Source organism: Notothenia rossii (genome assembly GCF_949606895.1).
Source record: "Notothenia rossii genome assembly, chromosome: 4".
In the NCBI taxonomy this organism is placed as follows: domain Eukaryota; kingdom Metazoa; phylum Chordata; class Actinopteri; order Perciformes; family Nototheniidae; genus Notothenia; species Notothenia rossii.
In genome coordinates this window covers 6,296,047-6,310,965 of record NC_136902.1, presented here as the reverse complement: position 1 = coordinate 6,310,965, position 14,919 = coordinate 6,296,047, and the positions used below count along the sequence as shown (strand labels likewise).

Sequence of the window (14,919 nt, the reverse complement as noted above, 5' to 3'; positions counted from 1 at the left end):
AATCTATTGACTAAGGAAGAAAGTGGGTCCCCGATGCCTGACCAGTTGAGAACCACTGCCGTCGAGCCCCACCTCAAAACACTCTCCCTTCAGCTCTGATCCAGAGGAGAAGTTGGTGATGAGAAATGTGACGAAGTGAAACCCACATGAAGGAGCAGCAGCTGTGAGTTAACAGTTAAGGAGTGTAATCAGAGTTTAATTAAAGATGAGGTCGAGATAATGACAAACTGTGTGTGTGTGTGTGTGTGTGTGTGTGTGTGTGTGTGTGTGTGTGTGTGTGTGTGTGTGTGTGTCTCACCATCTTCCTGATGGCGGCGTTGGAGTGTTCTGCTGCGGTGGCGATCAGCTCCAGAGACTCTGAGAAAATAAAGTTCACATGCTCACATTAGTGACAGAAACACACACACACACGTTATACTTTATTCTGTTCACGTTTACACATTCCTGGATGAAGCTGTGCAGCTCTCGGATATTTTTTAAATGTTTCAGCTCGCTCTGTCAGTCGGTCCACAAGAATTTCCCCTCCCTTTGGCGGTCACAGTTTTCACCCCCAGGATGCTGAAATCTGGCATGGAGGTAAAGTGTGTGTGAAGAAGAGTGTGTGCGTGTGCGTGCGTGCGTGCGTGCGTGCGTGCGTGCGTGCGTGTGAGCATTAGTGGTTGCAGTTATGGCCAATTTGCTCTCCTTTATAGCACATACTCAGAAATTAGGTGCGTCGGCAGAAAGGGCAAAAACAACCTCATGAGAAACACACGCCTGAACTCTGAAAAAGCTCGCAGAGAAGACACGGTTGTGTTATGATACCGTTAGCCGTCTCTTACTCACTGGATCCGTCCGGTATTTTATCCGCAAATGGTTGTTTATTAAACTTGAAAAATCATGATCAACTAAATCAACAAGTTCTTATTTCAAACCATTTCTGCCCAATACAAATGTAAATGTTGTAACTTGTTATTTAAGGCAGTAAAGCATTTGATTATTTGATTTCTTGATATAAGTTAAAAGGTACGTTTTACAAGAAATGCTTTTATTTTGAAGTGTAAGTATGTCTCTTCCTCTAACTCAGGGGTGTCAAACTCAAGGCCCGGGGGCCAAATCCGGCCCGCGACTTCATTTCATGCGGCCCCTCAAGAGCTTGCAAAGAATATAATATGTTTATTATACGGTTACATCCCGATTTACAGAAGCACGTTGCTCATAAACTACATATCCCACAATGCATCTCAAATTTCACTTTTTTCTCAGAATTTGACTTTTTGTCTCAGAACAAGTTTTTTTCTCAGAATTTGACTTAATTTCTTCAAAATATTCATTTTTCCTTAGAATTTGCCCTTTTCTCAGAATTAGATTTTTTAAAATCATTCTGTAACATTCTCACTGAAGAGACTTGCAACGATTTGCCCTAGACTTCTGCTTTCAGATGTAGTTAATTATGAAGTTATTACCCTATCCGATAATAATCCAATGCAGAGGCAATCATCTAATATAATACATTATTTTATATATATTAAATATTTATATATGTATTTTGATATATAGTCTTAAAGTTACAACCGGCCCTTTGAGTGCAACCATAATGCTGATGTGGCCCGCGAAGAAATTGAGTTTGACACCCCTGCTCTAACTGCTTCCTGTTGTTACAAAAATTGAATACGAGCATGTCGAGTGCGTTTTCTCTGTCTTCCACCGTTCTTTTTGGAAACTGTTTAAGGAATATAAAGTAAAGGTTCAGTTTGAAATAGACTGTGCTTGGTTCTTCATTCGAAGCTTCTCTTACACAACAGTAAATGAAATGTAATGTTTGCATTTCAACGCTTTTAACCAATACCTCCCTTTTTCAGTGTATTATTATTTACATAGTCGCTTTATATTTTAGTAGAATGCCTATATTTTTAAAAATGTACTTCTTATATGTCTTCCAAATGTAACGTAACACATTCTTCACACGAGATATTAACTCAGTATTCGTTAAATTCAAATATTTCTCTTGAAATAAAACCACGTTGTACATTTTACACATATATAATCTGTTCAATATTTAATATTCCATATGTCATATCTTTGTGAATATATATATTTGTATGTATAATATCTACATGTATATTTTCTATTTTCTTTCTATTCTTGTTTATTTGTAGTTTTGTTTTATCGTAAAATGCCTTGTCTTTTATGCTGCAACAAAAACAATTTCCCAAATTGGGATCAATAAAGTACCATCTTATGTTACCTCTCTTATCTTAAAATTGAAAATGTGTAGTATTTATGAAAAAGCTCTTAACGCGTGCACAGAACAAAGGAAGACTTTAGCATCCTTGTTGATAAGATATGACGGCACTTTATTGTCAGATCAACGTTTGAATGTTCTAAAATCATCTCCATTTGCGACTTCAAAAAGGACACATTTCAAGACAGGAAGCAAGTCAACACACTTTAGCAGATTTTCTTTAAGCAGTAGACAAACACCTGTACCATGTAGTGCTGCAATGCTGTGTGTGTGTGTGTGTGTGTGTGTGTGTGTGTGTGTGTGTGTGTGTGTGTGTGTGTGTGTGTGTGTGTGTGTGTGTGTGTGTGTGTGTGTGTGTGTGTGTGTGTGTGTGTGTGTGTGTGTGTGTGTGTGTGTGTGTGTGTGTGTGTTGTACGTACTCTGGGCGTCCCGGTGGTCTGGGGCGTCCTCCGGCAGGCGGTGCATATAGTCTTTGAGCAGCAGCTCGTAGCGAGGGATCCTCTGGACCGGCTCCAACATGTGATGCTGCAGAGTCAGGTTCCCACAGCGCTCCTCCCTCTGTACACACACACACCCACACAGGTTAACACACACGGCACACACACACAGCCCACACACACATCAACAAACACACACAGGTTAACACACACGGCCCACACGCACATCAACACACACAGGTTAACACACACAGCCCATCATACACACATCAACCCACACACAGGTTAACACACACACACACACACACACACAGGTTAACACACACAGCCCACACACACACACAGCCCACACACACATCAACCCACACGCAGGTTAACACACACATTCAAAACCTTTCTTTTTAATGCAGGCTATCCTCAGATCCTTTAACCATGCACTTTTAGCTGCAACCATTATTGTATCGCTTTTATGAATTGTCTTTTTGTTTTTAATTATTAAGTGTTAAATGTCTATGTGAAGCATTTCGAATTGCGTCTGTATCTTAAAATGTGCTATACAAATAAACTAACCTTGAACACACACACACACACCTCATTACATCCCCTTAGCCGTGTCTTACTCACTGGATCCGTCCATTATTTGATCAGCATATAGTTGTTATTAAACTTTAATGATCAATTATATTGTTATTTTATACAATTTTTTCCCGATACAAATGTAAATGAAATGTACATTTTGCATTTTAACACTCCTAACCATTCATCCCATTTTCAGCGTATTCTTATTTACATATATTGCTTTATATTGTAGTATAATGCCCATATTTTTAAATAAGTATACGTGTGTGTCTTCCAAAGGGAGCAAATGTAACAACCACATTTCAGCCCAGTTATTAACTTAACATATTTTGGTGCGCCCCTCCCTCTGCACAACACACGCAGGTTAACACACACACACACACACACACACACACACACACACACACACACACACACACACACACACACACACACACACACACACACACACACACACACACACACACACACACACACACACACACACACACACACACACACACACACACACACACACACACACACACACACACACCTGGATCTCCTGCACGATGGCCTTGAACTGCGCTGATCTCTCCATCCAGATGTTCACCAGCTCCATGGCTCGGTCAAAGTTCTTCACGTACTCTCCGTACATCTTCAGGAAGGGAGCCAGCTTCTGAAGGATGTCTCCGATACGAGGGTTCGATTCCCTGCAGACACACAGGAGAGAGGAGGTGAGGAGGACAAGAACAAGAACAAGGAATAGGAGAAGGAGGAGAAGAGGGTCCTCACCACTCCTCCATTCGTTTCTGCAGCGCCGGCAGGAGGAACTGCTGGTGGAAGCAGTAGATGGAGCAGATGTTGGAGAAGATTCCCTGAACCACGTCGCAGGGGAAGGAGGAGCGAGAGCGCGCCTCTTCCAGGAGACGAGCACAGAAGACCTGCAGGAGGCGAGAGGAGTCAGTCAATATGGCCCAAACCTTTTTTCAATGTCATTTGATATCAAATTAAACTAATTGTTCAAAATAAACCATAATCATCACATTTGATTACACAGGCAACCTTCCCACGAGACAACACTTTAAAACAAAACACGTTTAACATTTTAAGATGCCAGACGAGACTATATACAATTTTAAGCGATATAAGTATCTAAAATGTTAAAGACAGGAGAACCCATAATACCTGACAGAATCAAACCCCTGCAATTAGAATTTTTCCAGCCATGATTAGCCATATTTAAGAGCTATAGCATTTCTTTCCCTCTTCTATTTTAAGTACGATAAGCATGATCAAAGCTCCAACCGAGGCTGTTTCTGACCCTGTCTTTTTATTCTATCTTCAAACGTTTTGATTATCAAATATAGTTCCCGAAAGCAGAGTTAGAAGTGACGTTGTGATGTGGTAAGTAGCAGCTAAGTAAGGCTGAACAATTAATTGATTTTAAATTGAAATAGCGATTTGAAATGATGCGATTATCAAATGGATAAGCCTCCGATTTTTTGTAACTTTTTTTTTTCTTCTTGTGTGTCAGTCGTCCACACCAATCAGAAGTGCTGTGCTCCACATGTTCCAGGCATTGTTAACCAATCAGAAATGGCCCATGATAGAAGGTGATAGACAGATTGATCCAATCACCTGCCAAGTATTTTTTAAAGTGCCTGCCCTTTCCAAATGGCTTCCAATGGAGCTCTCCTAGATGGTTTGGTGAACCATCTGAGTCAGGTTAGTAATGCTCCATCACATGTTTCTATTACAGGGTGAATCTGAAACTGAAGCTTGACTTTAAAGCAACCCAACGGAAGTTTCATGTAAGTTTAGTTCTTTCACTCGTAGCTCGGGCTGCTGGGGTGCTGGAGACGGGAGCACGTTGATACGACCTTCCTAGCCAGAGTTATGGCCGCATTTTACAATAAACTTCCGTTGGGTCGCTAAAAAAATTGAATCGCAATATCTGTCCGAAAAATCGCAATTACATTTTTCCCCAAAATCGTGCAGCCCTACAGCTAAGTACCCATATTTCTCTAAAGTTAAACCATCAGATATCAACATGCACAGATAGACAGGATGCCAGAGAGCATGTGGACACAGTCCGTGAACTCACCTGGTCCAGGAGGTGGAGTTTGGAGACGTAGCCGATCTCTGTGTGCAGCAGCTCGTTGGCGATGTTAAAGACCCTCTGCTGGACAGACAGCTGCACAAAGAGAGAGAGACAAGAGAGAGGTGAAACATCTGCAAGAACAACGGGAAAACAGCAAATATGTGGATTATCCAGAAGTAAAAGTCAAGCATTCAAAATGTAACTTAATATGAAGTGCTATTTGTTCATCTAGAATGCTTTCTGAGTGTTGGAAGAACTATTCTTACATTAGTCTGCCTTGTCTATAACACATATATGTTATAATAATAATAATTGGACTACATGGCACTTGTTTTTCTAATAGTAAAAAAAACAAGCAATTATTCTTTCTGGACATCATGAACTATTTCCATTTATTGTATCTCTGCGAAGAAATTAGTGTATTTTAAATATCTTTTTGACAACTTTCTTTTGTCCATGCGCCATTATACCCTAAAGCAAATTCCTTGTAACGGCCCGTCCACACACAGGCATGAAAAACATCTTGAAAAATCTTGATGCTGGGCGTGTCTGAAGCTTGGCGATTTTTTGCGAGCAACGCGACCAACAACCAATCACACGAATCTCCCGCCCCCGACATAGAAAGCAATAGCAATGTTAAAACGAAGTAAACTGGATATAAACTCTCCAAACAGGCAAAAACCTACCAGTTTCACCCACTGTCTCTGCCACCTCCCTCCATGCCTGGCTCCTCCGGTTTGTATCCCGGTAAATAGTTCTGTTCGTAAAGAACCGGGTGATTTGCTACCGTAATATCTCGTTTGGAATATGAGGAAATGAACTGCGGTCTGGCTCTCCCAGCTTGCACGCGGTTTGATTGGCTAGCGCTTGTACTGGCGGGATTTGCATAAACGGGATTTGATTGGCTGATGCCAGCTTCGAAAGCATCGGGAGCATCAAAAGTTGAACATTGCTCAACTTTTGATGCTCACGATGCTTGCAAAGCCATGCTCCGCTCCCCACAATGCAGTTCGGCGAAGATTAAAAATCTTCTACGTCACCCCATTCAAGTGAATGGGCGAAGCTTTGAAAGATTTTTTTCATGCCTGTGTGTGGACGGGCCGTTAGTGTAAAACTGCATTGGAATGAATCTGATTCTGATTCTGAGTGAAATGTCACATTATATTTTGGACACTTTTTGGTGGATCTGTAGTCTCAACACGTACTTGTTTGGTGAACAAAAGGTCTGGTCTCACTTCCTGTCTCACCTCCACAGAGTCCTGTCTGTCTGTTTTGGGGGGGGGCAGCACCAGAGTCAGCACGCCCTCCTCCTCCTCCTCCAGGTCGCTGTCTCCCTCCTCAGAGAAGTCCCGCCTCCTCCTGGCTCCGCCCCTTGCCTCCCCCTCCTCCCCCTCCCCCGCGTAAGAGGAGGAGCTTGAGAGGCGGGGCAAGAGGGCGGGGCTACAGGGGTAGGCCACGCCCCCATCGTCCACTCCGGCGAAACAGAGCTCTTCGCTGTGCGACGGCGAACTGATGCTGTCGATGCCGCTGTCCCGATTGGCCAGTTTTCCCTCTGTCTGTGAGGAGGGGAGGGACAAGCGCTCTGAGGGGAGCTCTGATTGGTCGAGCTGAGCCGGCTGTTGCTCCCTCATCTCCACGGCAACCACGTCGTCCTCCAGGTGTTTCTCCGAGGCGCTGTAACCCGACTCCATGGAGAGACGCTTCTGATGGACGTCCTCACGACACGCAGCCGCCAACTCTTCATCGTCGTCATCGTCGTCTTCATCGTGCAGGTCGGCGTCTCCCTCCTCCTCCTCCTCTTCTTCAGCCTCTCCCCCCAGTGTGATGTCATCGTGACCTTTGACCTCAGAGGGCGGTTCCTCTTCAGGTGGGGGCGGGGCCGCAGGTGAGGAGGACGGTGGTGATGGAGGACGTGAGGAAGAGGAGGTGTCCGGCAGGCGGGGACACAGAGCCCCCCCGGTGATGTCAGGAACCACGATTATCTGCTCACTACACACACACACACACACACACACACACACACAAACACACAAACACACACCAGAGTTAATTTCATTAAGAAGAAATCCCCAACAATCTATAAAAACTCCCTATTATTCAAAATCCACTTCTTCATGTCTCTTCTACATCAACATGTGTCCCCTCTTCTTCATGTCTCTTCTACATCAACATGTGTCCCCTCTTCTTCATGTCTCTTCTACATCAACATGTGTCCCCTCTTCTTCACGTCTCTTCTACATCAACATGTGTCCCCTCTTCTTCACGTCTCTTCTACATCAACATGTGTCCCCTCTTCTTCATGTCTCTTCTACATCAACATGTGTCCCCTCTTCTTCATGTCTCTTCTAAATCAACATGTGTCCCCCTCTTGTTCATGTCTCTTCTAAAACAACATGTGTCCCCCTCTTCTCCATGTCTCTTCTACATCAACATGTGTCCCCTCTGTGGAAAGAGACTCTGAAAGTTTCAGGAACAAAGATTCTCTCTCTTTTTGTCCTGATCCATTTCTATAAAAACCTGTCTGAAAATGAGCTGATCAGATTTTGGCCAGTTTATGATGTCATAACGAAAGTAGGCTTGTGTAACCATTAGCCAATCAGCAACCAACGTAACCCCCCCCTCCCCCAAATCTCTCAGAGGGGCGTGGGGAGGGGCTCCTTATTTTCATCTAAAGTAACAGACAGAGAATCAGCACTTTGGAAACAGGGCTGAAACAGAGGGGATTATGGGTAATGCTGCAATGATCTATTTGGTGTTTCAGCCAATCAGAGACAGGCTCTGTATATATCTGAGACCTATAATATATTGTTGAAAAAGACTATAATAGGGGACCTTTAAGAACTAATCAGAACTCACCGCTCAAACTTCTCGATGAGTGACAGGACGCAGTTGGGGGAGTCGGTGCCATCAGAGCGACAGGGCGGAGACCTGCCCCCCCGAGGGTCTGCAGGGAGGGGCCTGCAGGGCGGGGGAGGGGGGAGGGGCTTATCTGGGACCCGGGGGCGGGGCCTCAACACCCCCGCCTGCTGCTGGAGGTGGGGGGGCTTCGGGGGAACTGAGGAGGGCGACAAAACAGCTCAATTAGTGTCCAGGGTTGGGAGGGTAACTTTAAAATGTTACAATTACTACTTACCGGATTTTTTTTTTAACATAATCTGAGTATCAAAATAAAATGTTGTAGCAATAAAAGGTAAAAAACGTCAATATTAGGAAGCAAACTCCTGCTCTGTGCTGCCCTTTCTCAATGCATTACGATGTATTTTAACCTGATTGTGTGTTGAATTTGCACTATCCTCTTTTAAATGCACAATTTCGTCATTGTACCTTTAATCTAAATGTCTACTCTATATGCTATTTGTTTGTTTTTATGTCTTTTACTGGTAACTCTATTCTGTGTGATATCAATTGTGTGTGAAATGTCTATGTGAAGCACTTTGAACTGCACTTATTGTATGAAAGGTACTATACAAATAAAGATTATTATAATTATAATATTTAAATTTCAATAGACGTTGTTACCCTGAGGTTTGGGTCCAGGCAGCGGCGGCCTGCTCTTGCTCGTTGGTGTTATTGTGGTAGCTGGTAGCTCCGGAGGCCCGGTGTCGTTGACCAGCAGGAGCCCGTTAGCGGAGCCGCGGCGCACTGTTAGCTCCGCCCCTCGCTCCAGGGAGGCGGGGTCTGAGGAGAAGGAGCTGGGCCCCGGGTCGGAGCTGAGCTGCTGGGGAGCGTCGGCGTCCAGCGCCCCCTGGTGGCCGCACGGAGAGCAGGACGTCTCCAGAGAGAGACCTTTAGCCAGCAGGCTGGGACTGGATGAGGAGGAGGGACCTGAGGGGGAAGAGCCAGAATGAGTCACATGGTATAAAGTCCACGCCCACAAACCGCCAAAATAAAAGCCTTTTGATTAAGATGACAAAACAAACAAACGTTTAGGCCTGCAGCAAATAATTATATCCATTATTGCTGCTTTTTTTTCATCACTGAGGCAGTTAATCGCAATCATGAGGAAATCTCCATGTTGCGTTGTTAAAGTAAAAAAAAAAAAACATGAATCGGAAACCAAAAGGAAGAAATTACTTTTAGTCAAGATGTCGGACTTCCTTTCTCAAAATATTGACTTCACAATCCAAATGTATTTAGTAATTATTTTAAGCGAACATTTAGAACCTATCATTATGTTAATAATCTGCTTATTATTTTATGAATGTATGTATTATTGTTTGGTCCACAAAATGTTAGAAAATAGTAAAAAGCCCAAGAGGATGTCATTAAATGTCTTAGTCAGATACTCCAAAAATAAATAAATACTTTAAATGTATATAAACCCAGGAAAATAGGTAATCTAGATATTTGAGGTACTGAAAACTGCATTTCTTCCATGCTTGCATTGAAAATGACCTCAACCATGAATTGAAAATCAAAATACTCGCTATTGTATTCAGTCGATCGACAAATCACAGCCAATCACATCTCTACAGTAATGTTTTCTCTTATCAAATAACACAATATATCGGCCTTGTCCTCCATGTTTAAGGTTCAATATAAACAAATCCACTTCCACAAATCAGGACAGAAATAAGCATTGATAAAAGGAATATTTAATATTGTAAAAACAAAGGTCTGAATGCAGTACTTGATACATGTTTGACCACTAGGGGAGTTTTCACAGCAAGGACATATTTCCAAAAGAAATTGAGGACGAAAATGTACAGAAATAACTTTTTGTGGCATGTCTGTGAATATTTTCTGTCATTCCCTTAGTTCTACTCTAATCAGTATTATAAATAAAGTTGTTAGACACAGACAGACCGGATGTACACACACACACACACACACACACACACACACACACACACACACACACACACACACACACACACACACACACACACACACACACACACACACACACACACACACACACACACACACACACACACACACACACACACACACACACACACACACACACACACACACACTAATAGCTTCCATATGAGGTCTCTGGCTGCAGCTGGACAGAAATAAACTCCACATGGAGGAAACACACACACACACACACAGAGATGTTTGTGGTTACGGCTGAAGGTCATTGGTTGTATTCTGATGCTTCCTGTCGCCTGATTGGCCAAAAGGAATCATTTACGGTAAATAAACAATATCAGATTCAAAACTACAGAAATGTTTGCTTTGGATCGGATCAAGGCCAAATCGAGCAAAAAGGTACTTTGAAACGGGTTTAATACTCATGTTGCACATTATCCATTCACCAGTACCAGCTTGAAGCCAACTCAATGATGTCGAATTAATATTAAACATTAATTATTGATTTTACTAGCAATTTATTGCCTTTTGAATTTAATCTCAGAGGCTTTTGAACACGTCCACTACCTCCAAAATAAATGTAAAACCATTTGAATTAGCCTTTACGTAGATGTATTTATATCAAAATAAAGAATATATAAATATATATATGAAAACTGCAGCAAAATGTTCTAATTTGCAATGCGGTTAATGTTGACATAATTTGTTCTGTTCTCTACTTCTCGCCACGAAAATAAAATATGTTTATTGTCATTAAACAAAATATTTAAAAAAAATTGAAACTGTATCCACTCCACGTTGTGTCAATGTCTGTGTTGGAAAAAATGGCATGAAAATAAAAAAATTAGACTTAGGAACCCCATTATCTTCAAAAAACTACACATGTAGCATGCCTCTTGCAAAATGGCAAATGTACAGTTTCCAACTCCCTGGAAATAAACAAAAACCTAATGATTTTCTCTGCCAGAATGACACATAATAAAGGTAAGACTAGTGCCAGCCTTTTGGAAAAACCAAAAAAGCAACAAAACAAACATATTTGGACTTAATATGCTTAAAACTAACAATGATATTTGACACTGGACTAGCTTCACTACAAAAGCACCCCAGAATCTCAGCTGTGTTGCTACAGTAACCACCTACATTTCCCGTGACGTTACGGGGTCGCCGGGTTTATCTGAGTCTCAACATTAACATAATGACGGGGGAGGGGATTCCTGTTTTTTGCTGAGTCGCTGATTTCTCTCTCCTCTGACACTCATTGATTATTCATGATGGATCAGAAACCTGTCCGATTGTCAATACGATAACACCTGCTGTGGATAAACGTATAGATTATTCATCGCACCGTCTGTACCCACAATCCTGTGAGCCATCTTTTTAAAATGCAGCATCTTGTGTCAATAATGAGAGGATCCGATCTGACCTTTGTGATTCTCTTTAAACTCCAAACACTCTCAAGATGTTCTGCAACCAATCAATATCCTGTTTCTCAGAGGCAAAAGACGACCTCTGACCTCAGCATCTCAGGATATGACAATCTGATTGGTCAATGGGTGCCTTTTTCAATAAGCCATCTAATTCATTGTTTACTGATCTGAAAATCATAGAATAGAATAATAACCAACAAAATAAACCATTGATATCAACAGTTGACGATACAGTAGCTCTGTGTGTGTGTGTGTGTGTGTGTGTGTGTGTGTGTGTGTGTGTGTGTGTGTGTGTGTGTGTGTGTGTGTGTGTGTGTGTGTGTGTGTGTGTGTGTGTGTTTACAGATGTGAACACGATGGGAGAGGTCATGGGAAAATATCAACAGGCTAATTTAGAGCAGATGGTGTGTGTGTGTGTGTGTGTGTGTGTGTGTGTGTGTGTGTGTGTGTGTGTGTGTGTGTGTGTGTGTGTGTGTGTGTATGTGTGTGTGTGTGTGTGTGTGTGTGTGTGTGTGTGTGTGTGTGTGTGTGTGTGTGTGTGTATAAATAACCACAGTCTCAGCGATTAAACTGATTTTCTTCTGTTCAGACCATCAGTCAGTCGTGTTTATTCTCCCGTCTGTTGGCAGTCTGACCAAACTACATTACCCAGAATCCCTACAATAGCAACACGTCAAGCTTCCTGTTAGAGTTACTGAGATAAATATCACATCTTGTTTATTTATAGTTAAATATGTATATAATAAACTACTGCACTTCAACTAAAGATGTGACAAAAGGTAGGTTAGCTGCTCAGTCGTTCAGTCTGATCTTTTAAGGTCAAAAGATTTGTAGGACAATGGACCAGCTGGCCAACCTATAGTTTGGTAGCTAGGCAGATATGTCTGTTGGTGAGCTTTTTTTTGCTTAAGTACATTTAACATACATTTAATATAGGCAGGGCAGAAGATTGGTAGTTCCATGAGTTAGTTGATAGGTAGCTGTGTTGAAATACAGAAAGATAAATCATTAATGTACTGTAATGATTGTAATGTAGTTGAAATGTAAGCCAAGGGGTTTGTGCAATAGGTCTTAAGTGTCAGTGTTTGTATATGTGCAAAACTGTGTACATGTATTGTAAATCATGTGTGAATGTACAATTGTCTTTTATCGTGTACTATGGTTGTATTTATGATTTTTTTTCCGCAGGATAGAGTCCAAAACAAATGTATCGTATCGTGTCATTTAGCATAGTTTATTGCAGGTGGGTTCGGAGGTAAGTACATTTTCCAGTCTGTAAGTTTGTAGGCCAGCAAGTAGTAGGTGGGTATCGTAGTTTAACCACAGCGGTAATCATTGAAATCTGGATGGCATTTTTTGCATCATCTGTAATTTCTTTCAAGAGTTGTTCAGCAGTCGACAATGGCATTTGCAACTATTGTCCTTCGACGTTAATCTGATTTGTGAAACCAATCTTCTTTTTTGGCTGTGGGTGTCTTTCAATCTGAGGGTCAGCGGTTCGCTCCCCAGCCTCTGCAATCAACATGTCAAAGTGTCCTTGGGCGAGACACTTAACGGCAATTTTCTTGAAGGCATGTCTCCGAAGAGGTGTGTGAAAGTCACTTTGGGTAATTGTCAGATAAATAACTGGGATATCTGCTGGGATGCCAGAAAATGTTCAGACTTTAACTGACAATAAAAGCGTCATCGTATCGCACTAAAACAAAACCAGACCAGTTAAGAGCAATATGTCATCAGCAGTGGGGTGTCTAAATTGAAAAACATAATTTATTCGGGTACATGTGGATTATTAGTCGATCCAAGCATCTCTAGGAGGTAAATAAGTGTTTTCTAGGCAATGTCTGTTGGCAGAAACCTGCTATATAGACTGGTTAGTAGGTAGATAGGTAGGTTTGGTGGTGTGTTGGTATATAGGTCAGTTAGAAGGAGGGTAGGTCAAAAGGTTATCTGTCGGTATAATGGGAACAAATGAAGGTTGGTCAGTCAGCATCTTTGTTTCACCACCTTAGATATTTCTCTGGACCTGCAATGTTGCTGTATCCTGCAGAGATGGTAAAACCCTGAGGCAAGTTTATAAATAGTGATATTGGCTACGCAAGTCATTTTTGCTTTGATTGTTTGAACACTGATTAAAACCAAACACACACACACACACACTAAGAATCCTACATTCCTGCAGATATCTTTTAAGTAAGACCAGGCTTTTTTGAAAATTCCCAAACAATACCCAGATTTATATTCCTGGCGTTCAACCGCGTAACGTGTATTTTTTCAGTTTAGAATGTAGGTTGGCTAGCAGTTTGTGCTAAGCTAGGTTAACGATTTATCTCTGTACTGAAACAGAATCCAAGATGGTTTACCAAACATTTTTTACTGTGCCTTTAATACAGCCAGTCTGCTGCTGCAGCACTGTCACCTTCACAGCTCTCACACACACACACACACACACACACACACACACACACACACACACACACACACACACACACACACACACACACACACACACACACACACACACACACACACACACACACACACACACACACACACACACACACACACACACACACACACACACACACACACACACACACACACCATCCTGCTGTAACACACACACATTCATGTCTCTGGTGCACAAACCCTTCCCCCTCCAGACACACACACACACACACACACACACACACACACACACACACACACACACACACACACACACACACACACACACACACACACACACACACACACACACACACACACACACACACACACACACACACACACACACACACACACACACACACACACACACACACACATTTGTCAGTGATGTATGTTGCAGACAGCTGATGCAGCAGAGAGTGTACTGCACAAAATAGAAATAAATAGAATCAAACAGAGGCGTTGCATTGATTCATGCAGCAGTGTTGGATAAAACATACACACACGCAGAAACACACAAACACACAAACAGTCAAAATGAATATCAATGACTGCAGAATGTAAACAGTGCTAGAACAAATCTCTTGTGATATTAATCCACACGTATTCACATTACTTCAGTTCACACTGTTGGTTCTGTTCTTTAATTAATTACATTTCCATCAAATTAGCTCTGATTCTGGAAATGGTTCCATTCAGGATTATAGGAAACGCGTTGCGATCCAACAAACCAACTCGAATTGTCACAAGTTTTGAGGGAAACCATTCATTTCCAAGGTTTCATCATCATCTGAGGGTGTTGCGCAATGCACACCAGATTGTAACATTTAATAGCAAGATGGTGGAATGCACTGATCAAGTGTGAGCTCAAACGTGCGATCTACTCAACAGGCAACA

The 14,919-nt window shown here is 42.0% G+C and overlaps 1 protein-coding gene across 1 annotated transcript in view; it reads right to left on the bottom strand.

Moving 5' to 3' along the window:
* Positions 1-14,919, bottom strand: part of fgd1 (FYVE, RhoGEF and PH domain containing 1) — a 31,667-nt gene that overhangs the window by 13,665 nt on the left and 3,083 nt on the right. Inside the window, 8 exon segments of the mRNA XM_079676920.1 lie at positions 299-357; positions 2,644-2,782; positions 3,776-3,932; positions 4,015-4,163; positions 5,327-5,416; positions 6,571-7,312; positions 8,180-8,378; positions 8,843-9,148. Coding sequence (XP_079533046.1) covers positions 299-357; positions 2,644-2,782; positions 3,776-3,932; positions 4,015-4,163; positions 5,327-5,416; positions 6,571-7,312; positions 8,180-8,378; positions 8,843-9,148 — 1,841 coding nt within the window.